Here is a 16,295-nt window from a genome sequence, read left to right as displayed (position 1 = left end):
CAGCTGCTCCGCGGCATGTGGGATCCTCCCGGACTGGGGCACGAACCTGCATCCCCTGCATCAGCAGGCGGACTCCCAACCACTGCACCACCAGGGAAGCCCTGTTGGAAGATTTTTAATCTCAATTTCAGTGCTTGTGATTGGTCTGTTCATATTTTCTATTTCCTCCTGATTCAGTCTTGGCAGGTTGTGCATTTCTAAGAATTTGTCCATTTCTATCAGGTTGTCCATTTTATTGGCATAGAGTTGCTAGTAGTAATCTCTCATGATCTTTTGTATTTCTGCAGTGTCAGTTGTTACTTCTCCTTTTTCATTTCTAATTCTATTGATTTGAATCTTCTCCCTTTTTTTCTTGATGAGTCTGGCTAATGGTTTATCAATTTTGTTTATCTTCTCAAAGAACCAGCTTTTAGTTTTATTGTTCTTTGTTATCATTTCCTTCATTTCTTTTTCATTTATTTCTGATCTGATTTTTATGACTTCTTTTCTTCTGCTAACTTTGGGGTTTTTTTTGTCCTTCCTAATTGCTTTAGGTGCAAGGGTAGGTTGTTTATTCTAGATGTTTCCTGTTTCTTAAGGTAGGATTGTATTGCTATAAAATTCCCTCTTAGAACTGCTTTTACTGCATCTCATAGGTTTTTGGTTGTCGTGTCTCCATTGTCATGTTTTATATTTCCTCTTTGATTTCTTCAGTGATCACTTCGTTATTAAGTAGTGTATTGTTTAGCCTCCATGTGTTTGTATTTTTTACAGATCTTTTCCTGTAATTGATATCTAGTCTCATAGTGTTGTTGTCGGAAAAGACACTTGATACAATTTCAATTTTCTTAAATTTACCAAGGCTTGATTTGTGACCCAAGATATGATGAGTCCTGGAGAATGTTCAATTAGCACTTGAGAAAAATGTGTATTCTGTTGTTTTTGGATGGAATGTCCTATAAATATGTTAAGTCCATCTTGGATAATGTATAATTTAAAGCTTGTGTTTCCTTATTTATTTTCATTTTGGATGATCTGTTCATTGGTGAAAGTGGGGTGTTTAAGTTCCCTACTATGAATGTGTTACTGTCGATTTCCCCTTTTATGGCTGTTAGTATTTGCCTTATGTATTGAGGTGCTCCTATGTTGGGTGCATAAATATTTACAATTGTTATATCTTCTTCTTGGATTGACCCCTTGATCATTATGTAGTGTCTCTCTTTGTCTCTTCTAATAGTCTTTATTTTAAAGTCTATTTTGTCTGATATGAGAATTCCTACTCCAGCTTTCTTTTGGTTTCCATTTGTATGAAATATATTTTTCCATCCCCTTACTTTCAGTCTGTATGTGTCTCTGGGTCTGAAGTGGGTCTCTTGTAGACAGCATATATATGGGTCTTGTTTTTGTATCCATTCAGCCAATCTGTGTCTTTTAGTGGGAGCATTTAGTCAATTTACATTTAAGGTAATTATAAATATGTATGTCCCTATTCCCATTTTCTTAATTGTTTTGGGTTTGTTATTGTAGGTCTTTCCTTCTCTTGTGTTTCTTGCCTAGAAAAGTTCCTTTCTCATTTGTTGCAAAGCTGGTTTGGTGGTGCTGAACTCTCTCAGCTTTTGCTTGTCTGTAAAGGTTTTTATTTCTCCATCAAATCTGAATGAGATCTTTGCTGGGTAGAGTAATCTTGGTTGCAGGTTTTTCTCCTTCATCACTTTAAGTATGTCCTGCCAGTCCCTTCTGACTTGCAGATTTTCTGCTGAAAGATCAGCTGTTAACCTTATGAGGATTCCCTTGTGTGTTATTTGTTGCTTTTCCCTTACTACTTTTAATATGTTTTCTTTGTATTTAATTTTTGACAGTTTGATTAATATGTGTCTTGGCATATTTCTCCTTGGATTTATCCTGTATGGGACTCTCTGTGTTTCCTGGATTTGATTAACTATCTCCTTTTCCATATTAGGGAATTTTCAACTGTAATCTCTTCAAATATTTTCTCAGTCCCTTTCTTTTTCTCCTCTTCTTCTGGAACCCGTATAATTCGAATGTTGGTGTGTTTAGTGTTGTCCCAGAGGTCTCTGAGACTGTCCTCAGTTCTTTTCATTCTTTTTTCTTTATTCTGCTCTGCAGTAGTTATTTCCACTATTTTATCTTCCAGGTCACTTATCCGTTCTTCTGCCTCAGTTATTCTGCTATTGATCCCACCTAGAGTATTTTTAGTATATGTGCTGCCGAAGCGAGCACCCACCTAGAGTATTTTTAATTTCATTTATTGTGTTGTTCATCGTTGTTTGTTTGCTCTTTAGTTCTTCTAGGTCCTTGTTAAATGTTTCTTGCATTTTGTCCATTCTATTTCCAAGATTTTGGATCATCTTTACTATCATTATTCTGAATTCTTTTTCAGGTAGACTGCCTATTTCCTCTTCATTTGTTAGGTCTGATGGGTTTTATCTTGCTCCTTCATCTGCTGTGTGTTTTTCTGTCTTCTCATTTTGCTTATCTTACTGTGTTTGGGGTCTCCTTTTTGTAGGCCGCAGGTTCGTAGTTCCCGTTTTTTTTTTGGTGTCTGTCCCCAGTGGCTAAGGTTGGTTCAGTGGGTTGTGTAAGCTTCCTCATGGAGGGGACTAATGCCTGTGTTCTTGTGGATGAGGTTGGATCTTGTCTTTCTGGTGGGCAGGTCCATGTCTGGTGGTGTGTTTTGGGGTGTCTGTGGACTTATTATGATTTTAGGCAGTCTCTCTGCTAATGGGTGAGGTTGTGTTCCTGTTTTGCTGGTTGTTTATCATAGGGTGTCCAGCATTGTAGCTTGCTCGTTGTTGAGTGAAGCTGGGTGCTGGTGTTGAGATGGAGATCTCTGGGAGATTTTTGCTGTTTGGTATTTTGTGGAGCTTGGAGGTCTCTTGTGGACTAGTGTCCTGAAGTTGGCTCTCCCACCTCTGAGGCACAGCACTGACTCCTGGCTGCAGCACCAAGAGACTTTCATCCACACAGCTCAGAATAAAAAGGAGAAAAAGTAGAAAGAAAGGAAGAAAGAAAGAAAGAAAGAAAGGAAGGAAGGAAGGAAGGAAGGAAGGAAGGAAGGAAGGAAGAAAGAAAATAGAAAGAAAGGAGGAAGGGAGGGAAGGAGGAAAGAAGGAAGTAGAGAAGGAGGGGACGAAGAAAAGAAGAAGATAAAATAAAATAAAGTAAGATAAAATAGTTATTAAAATAAAAAATAATTATTAAGAAAAAAATTTTTCTTTTTTAAACACAAGAAGAAGAAAAAAAAATGGTCGGATAGAAACTTAGGACAAATGGTGGAAGCAAAGCTATACAGACAAAATCTCACACAGAAGCATACACATGCACACTCACAAAAATAGGAAAAGGGAAAAAATAATAAATTTTGCTCTCAAAGTCCACCTCCTCAATTTGAGATGATTCGTTGTCTATTCATGTATTCCACAGATGCAGGGTACATCAAGTTGGTTGTGGAGCTTTAATCCGCTGCTTCTGAGACTGCTTGGAGAGATTTCCCTTTCTCTTCTTTGTTCTCACAGCTCCCAGGGGCTCAGCTTTGGATTTGGCCCCGCCTCTGCGTGTAGGTCGCTGGAGGGCGTCTCTTTTTCGCTCAGACAGGACGGGGTTAAAGGAGCCACTGATTCGGGGGCTCTGGCTCACTCAGGCCGGGGGGAGGGAGGGGCACGGAGTGCGGGGCGAGCCTGCGGCGTCAGAGGCCGGCATGACATTGCACCAGCCTGAGGCGCGCGTGCGTTCTCCCGGGGAAGTTGTCCCTGGATCACGGGACCCTGGCAGTGGCGAGCTGCACAGGCTCCCCAGAAGGGGGGTGTGGATAGTGACCTGTGCTCGCACACAGGCTTCTTGGTAGCGGCAGAAGCAGCGTTAGCGTCTCATGCCCGTCTCTGGGTTCCGTGCTTTTAGCCAAGGCCCGGGCCAGTCTCTGGAGCTCCTTTAAGCAGAGCTCTTAATCCCCTCTCCTCACGCACCAGGAAACAAAGAGGGAAGGAAAAGTTTCTTGCCTCTTCGGCAGGTCCAGACTTTTCCCCAGACTCCCTCCCGGCTAGCCGTGGTGCACTAACCCCCTGCAGGCTGTGTTCACACCGCCAACCCCAGTCCTCTCCCTGCGCTTCGACCAAAGCCCGAGCCTCAGCTCGCAGCCCCGCCCGCCCCGGCCGTTGAGCAGACAAGACAAGCCTCTCGAGCTGATGAGTGCTGGTCGGCACCGATCCTCTGTGTGGGAATCTCCGCTTTGCCCTCCACACCCCTGTTGCTGCGCTCTCCTCCATGGCTCCGAAGCTTTCCCCCTCCGTCACCCGCAGTCTCCGTCCGCGAAAGGGCTTCCTAGTGTGTGGAAACCTTTCCTCCCTCACAGCTCCCTCCCACTGGCGCAGGTCCCGTCCCTATCCTTTTGTCTCTGTTTATTCTTTTTTCTTTTGCCCTACCCAGGTACGTGGGGACTTTCTTGCCTTTTGGGAGGTCTGAGGTCTTCTGCCAGCGTTCAGTAGGTGTTCTGTAGGAGTTGTTCCACATGTAGATGTATTTCTGGTGTATCTGTGGGGAGGAAGGTGATCTCCGCGTCTTACTCTTCCGCCATCTTCCCCTCATTCCTTGTTTAGTTTTTATTTATTTATTTATTTTTTAGATAGGTAAGAAGTGGATTTATTTATTTACTTTTAATTTTTTTGATTAATTTTTATTGGAGTGTAGTTGCTTTACAATGTTGTGTTAGTTTCTATTGTACAGCAAAGTGAATCAGCTATACACATACATATATCCCCTCTTTTTTGGATTTCCTTCCCATTTAGGTCACCACAGTGCATTAAGTAGAGTCCCTGTGCTATACAGTATGTTCTCATTAGTTGTCTATTTTATACATAGCGTCAGTAGTGTATATGTGTCAATCCCAATCTCCCAATTCCTCCCACCCCCACCCCTTTCCCCCTTGGTATCCATACATTTGTTCTCTACGTCTCTCTGCTTGGCAAATAAGATAATCTATACAATTTTTCTAGATCCCACATATATGCATTAATATACGGTATTTGTTTTTCTCTTTTTCACTTACTTCACTGTGTATGACACTCTCTAGGTCCATCCACGTGTCTACAAATGACCCAGTTTCATTCCTTTTTATGGCTGAGTTTATTTAGAGAGATACACTTTCCATAGGCAGAATGCTATTCGCGTCTCAAAAGGCAAGACGGCCCTGGGAGAAACACACACCACAGACAGAATGTGGGCCATCTCAGAAGGCAAGAGCACCAACAGTTTGAGTTTTATTGATAAAAGGCCTCTTTTTTCCTTTTTTCCCTCTTCAGCTTCAGGTTCAACCTGATTGAGCTAATTAGGCTCAGTCTCAGGTCACTGTGGGCTGTATTTACATTTCTGATTTGTAGATTGGCAAGACAAAGACAGTTGCTTTTAATTCCCCAAAGAACTGGTCTGCTGCTTAAATGATATTAAAAGATTGATTTGCCCAATTACATTTTCTTTCATTTGCTTTTTTAATATCAGCAAGATTTTCCACTAAACTGGAAATCAAGAGTTCTATGTTCTAGAACTTTGAGATTCAATTTATCATGCCTTCAAAAATTTATGCACAAGGTATTCTACAAAGACCCTCTTTGTGCATGCACAAATTAAACAGAGCAATTTACCCTAGGGACAAAAAATATTTATTATTGCTTTTATTAGTCCCTGAATGTTGGGGCCCCGTTTTTACTTTATGCTGTGTGGGCACAGGTAACTATATAGTTTCTTTCTTTTTTAAAAAAATCAACTTTTAATTAAATTAATTATTTATTTTGGTTGCACCAAGTCTTAGTTGCAGCTCTCCAGGTCCTTAGTTGTGGCATGCAAACTCTTAGTTGCAGCATGCACGTGGGATCTAGTTCCCTGACCAGGGATCGAACCCATTTCCCCTGCATTGGAAGGCGGATTCTTAACCACTGTGCCACCTGGGAAGTCCCTATTGGTTTCTTTTAGTATGTTTAATTAATACTGCCTATGGGGCAGATTTATATGCCCTGTCTTATAATACCAGTCAGGGGAAGCACTCCTCATAGAGATGTAATGTCTATCCCACAGTACAATTAGACAAAAGAGATGTAACCATCTTATATAAATCCCATTCAAATACATCAGTTTTTATAAGATTTTATTTCAAATTTATAACTCTTGTACCTTTAACTTAAGCCTCCATTAGGACCCCATCAACAAGTCTTGGTCTTACAAGGAGTCCAGAAACTTTCCTTTTTATCCCCTGGCCATTTTATCCATTTTTGTATAAAAAGCTTTGGGGTTCCCAGTGAGGGGTCAAACCAAGGGACACAGGCCCTTTTGTTAATCTTAACTTCATTAATTGATCTCACTGTTGTCCCAAGCAAATGCTAGTCAGGTATCTCAGTGTAATTTTCTTCCAGCCTTTAAATTTTGTTTCAAAATAGGGGTTAATAGAGTGCACTTTAATGTTGGGGGGACTAATTGGGGGGTCCCTTTGGTCTATCCAACCCCAGGTAGTCAAAACTTTTGTTTTAATCCTATCAAAATCCATTTTATTTATCCCATTTCCTAATAATCATCTAAAGATTTCCATTCTGTTGGGATAAGTCCCTTTAAAATTTTCACTTCGTTAGGAAGAAGTCTCTTGACTTTCCCCTCAGTTTCTTCTTATTCTCCTGTTAATCAACCTAATTAACATTAATTAAGCTAATGTTTTTATTAGCATCTGCAAGAACCATTGAAGGGAAGCTGAGACCACAAATAAGTCTTCCTAAAACAGTTTTTATTTGTTAGTTTTAAACTAAGGGAGGGTTTTTTTTGTTTTGTATTGTTGTTTTTTTTTTTTTTTTGCAGTACGCTGGCCTCTCACTGTTGTGGCCTCTCCCGTTGCGGAGCACAGGCTCTGGGCGCGCAGGCTCAGCCACCATGGCTCACGGGCCCAGCCAGGATCTTCCCGGACCGGGGCACGAACCCTTGTCCCCTGCATCGGCAGGTGGACTCGCAACCACTGCGCCACCAGGGAAGCCCTTAAACTAAGGGAGTTTTTAAGGTTACCTGTTTTACTTATGTATGTATATATATATTTTGCATCTACCTTATAATTTGGTATTTTCATAGGCACCAATAAAACAGCTGTTTAAAATGAGAGGTCTCTAAAAATTTAGCAATTTAGAAGTTTCTCCAATTTAAAGAATCCAATGTCTGGCCATTGATGAATAGTATCTTAATAACAACTCAAACCAATAAGACGCAAGAGGCAACCCCACAAGAGAGCGCAAAGAATGCAGCCTTCTTAAAATACAGAAAGTTTACTCCCCATAATAGTCTAAGAAACTAAAGGTCTTTTTTGTGCAGGTAGACACAACAAAGGTTGAGATGACAAGGCCCCTTATGGGCTGGGACTCCTTATAACAAATTTTCCTGAGAGCTGGCATAGCCAGACAAGATGACTGCTTGGAATCCCAATCTATTCAGCTGGCTGCCAAATGTACACCATATGTGTACCTTCTGGATGGCAAAGACCAAGCTCTCGAAACACGGAATAAAATGCCTAAGAAGATCAGATATAACATTTACATCTCAAAAGCACAGGGAGAGAAATGCAAGTTCCTCCTAGAAGGGCTTTTGTTCCTTTAAGGTCAAAATTTTGAAAAGATGTTTTATCAAGCTGGCTTTCTTCTAATCATTTTTAGAATGTCAAAAGAACCCTATCTTGGCCATTTTAGGGCAAGATTTCCTTTAATTCCCAATTAAACAAGTATTCAATATTTGTAAGTATAAATTCCATATGTACATAAACATGGCTGGAGTGTTAGTTGGAGGCTGGCTTTCTGATGCCCTTCATTTTACCCAGCCCAGAGGCTCAGTGTCTTTCAACTGAATAAATCCTTGTATCTTTTAACCAGGCTCCCCCAGTATCTTTAAACTGGGGTGGAGGTGATATTGGAGAGGCAGAAGTGAGTGGTGGCATGAAGCGAGATCTTAATTCCCTGTCCAGGAATTGAACCCGGGTAGCCTGGATGAAAACCAGGAATCATAGCCACCACACCCCATGGCTCTTGCCCCCAGTGAAAAATGCATTTCTCATGGAGGTAAAAACTGTAAAAACAGGTACAAAGTTTATTATTAGAGACATAGCACAAGTGGGAGACAACACAGAGAAACAGTTTGTTTAGCAAGGCAGAGATGCACGCCCCGAGAGAAAAGGTGTGGGCATCCTCCCTAAGGAGAAGATAAAGAGGCAGTTAAGTCATTTATATAGGGCAGTTCTTCCGGGTCTTTGTTTACTTTTGGCCAATTATCTGGCTTCTTTTTCCACACCTGACCTGCCCTAGGACCCTCCCCAACATGTGTGTGCAACTTTTTTCCAAGTTGGATTTCAGCCCAAAGGCCTATGGGGTGGCCTTAGCATCACATATTATGGGGTGGCGAGCCCTCCTTTTTGACCCTAAAGGAGACTTTCTGCCCATGTGCAATGTGTCCCTTGCCCCAAGAAGGGGAAATGTGTGACCTCTTGACCCTTTACTCAAACAAGGTTTAGCCCCTCTCTGTTTCAGCCATGACTGTTATCTTAAGGTGACCCCGAGCAAGGGCAGCCAGGGAGGGGGACACAGGATGCTGGAACCCAGCAGATCCTCTCCTGTTATTCAGCTGTACACACCCTGCATGCATACACGTACACACACAAACACACTTGCACACATGTACACATGAACAGAACTGAACACAGAGTGGAGACTCCCAGCCCGGGCGGCATGTGGTTGGGCTTGTCAGATCACCCCTCAGCTTTTGAAGGTGTCCACAGGAGATGAAGCCTGGCTATTTACACTGTCTCTGTCATTGCTTCCATTTCGGAGAGCAAACAGGAGACTGATTTTCAATGTCTAACCTGGAGGCCATCTATCTCCTGTCCCAGGAAATGCAAACGGGAGTCTAGCTGTAAGTGTCCAGCCCGAAGCCCATGTTTTCCTGCCTCATGAAATGTAAATGGGAGGCCAGTTGTAAATGTTTAACCTGGGGCCCATCTATCTCCTGCCTCAGGGGGAGAGGGGGACAAATCCCTATTATACACCACAAAATAGAACTAACTCAGGATCATCAACCAATAATTGGGAGATCCTGCAAACAATAAATGCTGGAGAGGGTGTGGAGAAAAGGGAACACTCTTGCACTGTTGGTGGGAATGTAAATTGATACAGCCACTATGGAGAACAGTATGGAGGTTCCTTAAAAAACTACAAATAGAACTACCATATGACCCAGCAATCCCACTACTGGGCATATACCCTGAGAAAACCATAATTCAAAAAGAGTCATGTACCAAAAATGTTCATTGCAGCTCTATTTACAATAGCCAGGGCATGGAAACAACCTAAGTGCCCATCAACAGTTGAATGGATAAAGAAGATGTGGCACATATATACAATGGAATATTACTCAGCCATAAAAAGGAACAAAGCTGAGTTATTTGTAGTGAGGTGGATGGACCTAGAGACTGTCATACAGAGTGAAGTAAGTCAGAAAGAGAAAAACAAATACTGTATGCTAACACATATATACGGAATCTAAAAAAAAAAAGAAAAAAATAGAAGAACTTAGGGGCAAGACAAGAATAAAGATGCAGACCTACTAGAGAATGGACTTGAGGATACGGAGAGGGGGAAGGGTAAGCTGGGACAAAGTGAGAGAGTGGCATGGACATATATACACTAGCAAACGTAAAATAGATAGCTAGTGGGAAGCAGCCGCATAGCACAGGGAGATCAGCTCAGTGCTTTGTGACCACCTAGAGGGGTGAGATAAGGAGGGTGGGAGGGAGATGCAAGAGGGAAGAGATATGGGGACATATGGATATGTATAACTGATTCACTTTGTTATAAAGCAGAAACTAACACACCACTGTAAAGCAATTATACTCTAATAAAGATGTTAAAAAAAGAATATATGAAACATTATGCTGGGACTCTATAAAGCCATGGACATTATATCATGATTATATGTTTAAGTAGCTGAAAGTCATTTGTAGTCTTAATATGCATGGATGATATAATAAAGGACATGATGAACATGGGCCTTGAACCAAAATAATAATAATAATAATTGTGAGATCCGAGAACCAGGAGAGACTCACCCAAATTTCTCTAAACTCATGGAAGAGGCAAATGGGCACAAGAGGCTCTTGCTGGTACCAAGGCTCCTGATCCTCAGGCAAAGGAGTGAAGTCTGCTCTGGGTCCCTTTGTGGTCACCAAAACTATTGACTGAAAGAAAACTGCACAATGTGAAATCTGAGTTAAGTTTTATTTGGGGAAATTATTGAAGACTATAGCCCAGAAGACAGCCTCTCAGATAGCTCTGAGGAACTGCTCTGAAGAGGTAAGGGAGGAGCCAGGATATATATAAACTTTTTGCTGGTAAAACATGTAGTCAAGTATCAAAAGATTACTGCTAATCACAAAGAAGAGAAATCTCACCGATTTTAGTGCTTTTCTCTGTATGGGAAGATGCAAGAATCTGGGGTCATTTGAAACTTTCCCTTAGATATGCATCTTAACTATCTAAGGGCCAATATATCCAAAGCCCAGAATGTTTCCTGTCTTTCTTCATCCTGAATTCCTCAGAGTACACTGTCTGTGGGCAACTACAATGGCTAATAGCTTGATCACTGTAGAACTGGAATGGCAGGCAACACTTTTTTCTTTACACAAGAGATGAAGAATGAGCAGAGCTGGGTCCCAGGAAAACCAAAGCCAACAGAGCAAACCAAGTATATTACCCTTGATTCTTCAACCATTTCTTTTTCATCTCATAGGAAGCTTGGATGTTTCTTTCCACCAAACCCCTTCTAAATCCCTCACATAAACAATTATTTTCAAAATTCAGTTGAGTAAGGGAAGATCTACTGAGAAATATGACCCTGCTTCCTGAGACTTTAAGCCAGTATTTAGCCAGAGATTGAAAATGTAGGAGGAACAGTACCCAAGTAATGAGGGGAGGAGAAACCATTTCTCCAAGGCCTTTTCTGTCTCTACATGGCTGAGTTCAGGCTAGGGAAGACGGGGGGAATGAACTATGAAGCTGCTAAGTATTAAATAGCAAAGAGAAGAGTCAGGATTGTGGGTACAAGTCATTCATGTTTATACAATAAATTATAAGCTATTCTTTTTTGTTTCTTTGTTTGGGGACTATGGGTATCATAGAGTGGGGGCAACGAAATGGGAGGAAAAACCGAAGAAGTGGTTGTGGCTGGGTTGTTGGAACACTTCTCAAATTGTGTAAGTGAAAAGGTTTGAAAAACATTGCTCTGTGCTAACCTTTAAATCTTGGCTCCCTCACAGCTCCTGGAAGAGATCAATCAGGTCAGTTTTCCCTTTTCTCTGTTCCTCCTGGTCTCTGGGCATTGGTCCTCCCAGCCAGCACTGCCTGGACCCATAAATGAGGCCTGTGGTGATGTGCCAACATCAGTGGTATTGCTACTCCGAGGTCACACCTGTTGCATTAGTGGGTGAGCAGACCCTCCTCTGACTTCTCCAGTCTTCAGTTCTTTCCCTATTACCGAATGCCACAGTGCGGAGGGGAAGGAAATATTTGCAGAAGGAAAGGCAGAGGCAGGAGGCTGATATTGAAAGAAACTCAGATCTGATCTCCTCTATTCCCTAAGACCCCTCTGTATGTCCAAGCTGGTGCCACTATCAAAGAACATAGAAATATATCCTATTCACAGTGGAAAATGCTAAAGCCAAATCTTTATACATCTCCAAAAGAAGCTCATGTCACTACACTGTTTCAATTTCTGGTCCCATTGGTTAGTTGCAATTATATATACAAATATGATTATGCAAGCAGTCCATGCCCCTTTGTTCAAATTTTTTATATCCTGTATCAATTACTGATTATACTCACCTTAGGCGGAGAGTAGAAAAATGTTGCCTTCCCCATAGACTCTCAAATTAAGCAAAGTTTAAAAGAATTGTAAGTGAAACAAATCTTGTTCATTAGATATTAATAACCAAGTAGGTACTGGTTTTTCAGAGTCTAGAAACTGCTTCTGAGGTATATACATCCCAGGCTGACTTTTACCTTGACAGGAATGTATAGGACAAGAGCATTTCAGAATCAGCCCACCTTCAGAGGCCCTCACAGTGTTTGCCCAACTACGAATCATGTCTCCTGAACTTTTCTGAGCCCATACAAGGAACCTGAGACCTATCCCGCATGACACCTACCCACCCACTGCTACTAGGCAAAAAATGACAAAGAACAGATTCTGTCCCAGGCAGTTCCCCAAGTTGTGTCTGCTCCATTTCCAGCCCTGGTCCTAATAGGAATTAGCCCAGAAAAACTCCTAGTTGCAGCTGGGCCCTTCCTTACTCTCCACCCACCTCTCATTCACCTTTACCTGCCTTTGTCTTTCCATTTCCTATTCAGGAGTAACCCCAAAAGCTTTTCTTCTCCTCAATCCTCCATGGTCCACAAACTTCAACAACGACAGAGTGACTCTCACATGCAGAGATTCCCTTTCTCCAGCCCAAGGAGACATATCTTGGTATCATAATGATCATTTGTTGGATAATAAATCTGAAGAGATCCAAATACACAAGACTGGATATTACAAATGCAAGACTCAAAGATCTTCTCCCAGTGACCCCGTACATATGGATTTTTTACCTGGTGAGGAAAGAAAGGAGGGAGCCTCTGAAATTAAACCACCGGGCAGGATGTCTAAGGGCTAGGCTAATGCAGGGAGCCTAGGCAGGGCTGTAAACAGGCATGAGGATATTTGATGTATTGACCCCAGTGGGGAAAATAAGGAGATAGGACAGCAACAGGATGCTGCCTTGTCCATCCTCTCCATCCAGAGAAGTATTGGTAAGTATTGGTAAGAAGTATTGGTAAGTATTGGTAAGTATGGGGGAAGTCACCAGGAAAAAGGGACTTGGGTCTGAAGAAATGTATGGTATAAAACTTCTCTTTTAACAATATGTATGAGGATTTCTTAAGGATATTTTCTGGAAGTTAGTTCATTATCCTAGGACAAGGGAAAACTGGGTTTTGGGATTATGTGGAAATGTTGATGGAGGACAATTGCAGGTATGTATAGGATTGCAGCTCTTTCTTCATGGGCAGAAATGAGAGTTTGAAGAAACAAGCATCAGGAAATAAATTGATTGCATTCCTCCACTCTTTGCAGACAGACTGATCATCCAGGCTCCACACCCTGTCTTTGAAGGAGATGATGTTGTTCTGAGATGCCGGGGGAGAGAAGCAACAAGTGAAACAGTTTTCTACAAAAATAAAAAAGAAATTAGGAAGAGTTATATATCAAACTTCACACTAAATTCAGTCTCCAGGGACAATGACAAATATTATTGTACTGCTTCTAGGAAAGGCTTTTGGGGAGTAAGGAGAGACATTTCAAAACCTCTAACAATTCAAGTTCAAGGTAATGGCTGCCCTCCTGTGGGTAATAGGACTTGACAGGGAAACTGTGTGAGGATTTAGGGAGGGGCTCATCAGTGGGGATTTCATGAAAATCCTCCAGTCATGGGAGGGAGATGGGAAGTGATTCCACCTACTTGGGTCTCTGTGTTCTGATAGCTGGTGCTGAAAGCACACGTGCATCTTTCCAGGAGCCCTGAGCCTCACTACCTTGGGAACTGTGTTTGTTCTTCTCTCTAGAGCTGTTTCCCCCTCCTGTGCTGACAGCCAGACCCTCCCAGCCCATAGAGGGGAGACCAGTGACCCTGAAATGTGAGACTTGGCTCCCTCCACAGCGGTCATACATTCAGCTTCAATTCTGCTTCTTCAGAGAAGACCAGGCCTTGGGATCAGGCTGGAGCAGCTCCCCAGAGCTCAATTTACCTAACATGTGGAGTGAAAACTCAGGGTCTTACTGGTGCCAGGCAGAGACAGTGACTCACCATGTCAGGAAAAGAAGCTTGAGATCCCAGATACATGTGCAGAGTGAGTGTCTGTGGGGCTGCACTTCCAGAGTCAGAGCCGGGGAGAGGAGAGGAGAGCAATGACATTTCCTGCTCCCTAGGACACTGAACATAACAGAGAGGAGAATTCCAGCTGTCCTGGTATCCTTCTCTCTTCAGGTTCAACACTGGCCTAATGTCCCTAGAACATTCTCTTCCATCTAACTCAGTTAATAACAGTTATTGATCAGTTACTGGGTCCCCAACCCTGTGGGGGGTGACAGAGCCTTACAGGATATGTTCTCTCAAGAGTCAACAGATAGAGCTTCCCTGGTGGCACAGTGGTTGAGAGTCCGCCTGCCAGTGCAGGGGACACGGGTTCGTGCCCCGGTCCAGGAAGATCCCACATGCCGCGGAGCGGCTGGGCCCGTGAGCCATGGCCGCTGAGCCTGCGCGTCCGGAGCCTGTGCTCCACGACGGGAGAGGCCACAACAGTGAGAGGCCCGCGTAGCGCAAAAAAAAAAAAAAAAGTCAACAGACACAGATGACCACATGCAGTCTTTAGAGGTCCCTATGCTGCTTCCATTTGTTGACCTAAACATATTCCAAAATAAAAGTGGAAGATAAACATGAACTGGAATAATCAGAAAAGAATGTGAGAAGATGGAGGTGAGACTGGAGAAGAGTCTTGAAGGATAGGAAAGGGGTTTGAATTTCAGGATAGAAGTAATATTCTCAGGGTTCACTCTTATTTTGTGATCCATCAGTGCACCAAAGATTCCTTAGATATAAACGTAAATAAAATGTGCCTGCAGTCAGCATTAGGTTTAAGAAGATCAGGAGCCTAGTCCCCACATTCCCCAAGAATGGGAACTGTTGTATGTGGTGGGAGGGGTGTTTCTGCCTTTATAATAACATGCACAATTAATTCCTTATTGCCCACTTTGGACTCCTGCTTATTGTACCTGCTGCTATGGGCTTGTTCGTGACAGAACCAGCCTTCTTGACCCTGAAGTTTCTGCCATGAGAACCCTCATGTGTCATCTTGTGTCCTCCCAGGAATCCCTGTGTCTGATGTAAATCTAGAGATCCAACCCCCCGAGGGGCAGCTGATTGAAGGAGAAAATCTGCTCCTTATCTGCTCAGTAGCCAACGGTACAGGGACTGTCACATTCTCCTGGCACAGAGAGGGCACAGTGAGAAGTTTGGGAACAAAGACCCAGCGTTCCTTGTCGGCAGAGCTGCAGATACTCACTGTGAAGGAGCATGATGCTGGGAGATATTACTGTGCAGCTGACAACATTCACGGTCCCATCGTCAGTAAACTGATTAGAGTCACACTGAGAAGTAAGTTCCCGATTCCTTCTATTCAGCCTCAGTTCACAAGCCAGGGCTTAGGCTTTCTGTCAGCCATGAGGCTCTTTGGAAGAAGGCAAAGGAACAGAGTTGTGAAGATTTAGAAGCTAACCAAGGAATGGCAAAGCTGACAAAAGTTGAAGATATTTTACTTGTGGAGAGGACCGTAGTGATGAAAACAAAATTATCTAGGATTACTCTTCATGGTTCAAGAGATATATCTATATTTAAGTTTCTTGAGTGGGGTTATGAGTCTGTCACAGCATCAGAGTCCTCTGACAGTCTACTATCTCTTTCAGTTCCAGTGTCTCGCCCTGTCCTCACTCTCAGGGCTCCTGGGGCCCAGGTTGTGGTGGGGGACATGATGGAGCTTCACTGTGAGGCCCGGAGAGGCTCTCCCCCGATCCTGTACCGATTTTATCATGATGGTGTCAGCCTGGGGAGCAGCTCAGTTCCCTCTGGAAGAGCATTCTTCAAATTCTCTCTGACTGCAGAACATTCTGGAAACTACTCCTGTGAGGCTGACAATGGCCTGGGGGTCCAGCTTAGTGACAGAGTGACTCTCAGTGTCACAGGTTAGTAGGGATGCCTGCAGCAATTACAGCCCAGAACAGACTGTGTCTTCTCTTTTGGGCTACTTGCTGGTGTGACATTCCAGCAGACTCCCCACTTTTTCTTCCTCTACCTGAGAGTCCTGGGATCCTTTCTTCTGACTCTACATTCAGGAACTTAGGCCATTCCTAATGGTTTTTCTGCATTTATCAAGATGATCATATGATTTTTATTTTTTACTTTATTGATGTGATGTATCATGTTGATTGATTTGCAAATGTTGAACTACTCTTGCATACATGGAGTAAATCCCACGTGATCATGGTGTATGATCCTTTAAAAGTACTGTTTTATTCGGTTTGTTAATATTCTGTTGAGGATTTTTGCATCTATGTTACCTGATATATTGGCCTGTAATTTTCTTTTTTGTGTGTTGTCTTTGGTTTTGGTATCAGGGTGATGTTAGCCTTGTAAAATAAGTTAGGAAGTA

General features: G+C 42.6%; 1 protein-coding gene across 1 annotated transcript in view; it reads left to right on the top strand.

The window, feature by feature from the left end:
• Positions 1 to 2,471: 2,471 nt before the first annotated feature.
• LOC136121056 (Fc receptor-like protein 3) overlaps positions 2,472 to 16,295 on the top strand; it is a gene marked incomplete at its 5' end in the record, with an annotated part of 28,400 nt that continues 14,576 nt past the window's right edge. The window contains 7 exons of the mRNA XM_065874855.1: positions 2,472 to 2,484; positions 11,315 to 11,335; positions 12,405 to 12,647; positions 13,168 to 13,419; positions 13,656 to 13,940; positions 14,957 to 15,244; positions 15,553 to 15,828. Of these exons, the coding sequence (XP_065730927.1) occupies positions 2,472 to 2,484; positions 11,315 to 11,335; positions 12,405 to 12,647; positions 13,168 to 13,419; positions 13,656 to 13,940; positions 14,957 to 15,244; positions 15,553 to 15,828 (1,378 nt within the window). The remainder of the gene's footprint in view (positions 2,485 to 11,314; positions 11,336 to 12,404; positions 12,648 to 13,167; positions 13,420 to 13,655; positions 13,941 to 14,956; positions 15,245 to 15,552; positions 15,829 to 16,295) is intronic.

This window comes from Phocoena phocoena, chromosome 1 (genome assembly GCF_963924675.1).
Source record: "Phocoena phocoena chromosome 1, mPhoPho1.1, whole genome shotgun sequence".
NCBI classification, from domain to species: Eukaryota; Metazoa; Chordata; class Mammalia; order Artiodactyla; family Phocoenidae; genus Phocoena; species Phocoena phocoena.
The sequence above is the reverse complement of the archived record's forward strand: the minus strand, read 5'-3'. Positions and strand labels throughout refer to the sequence as shown.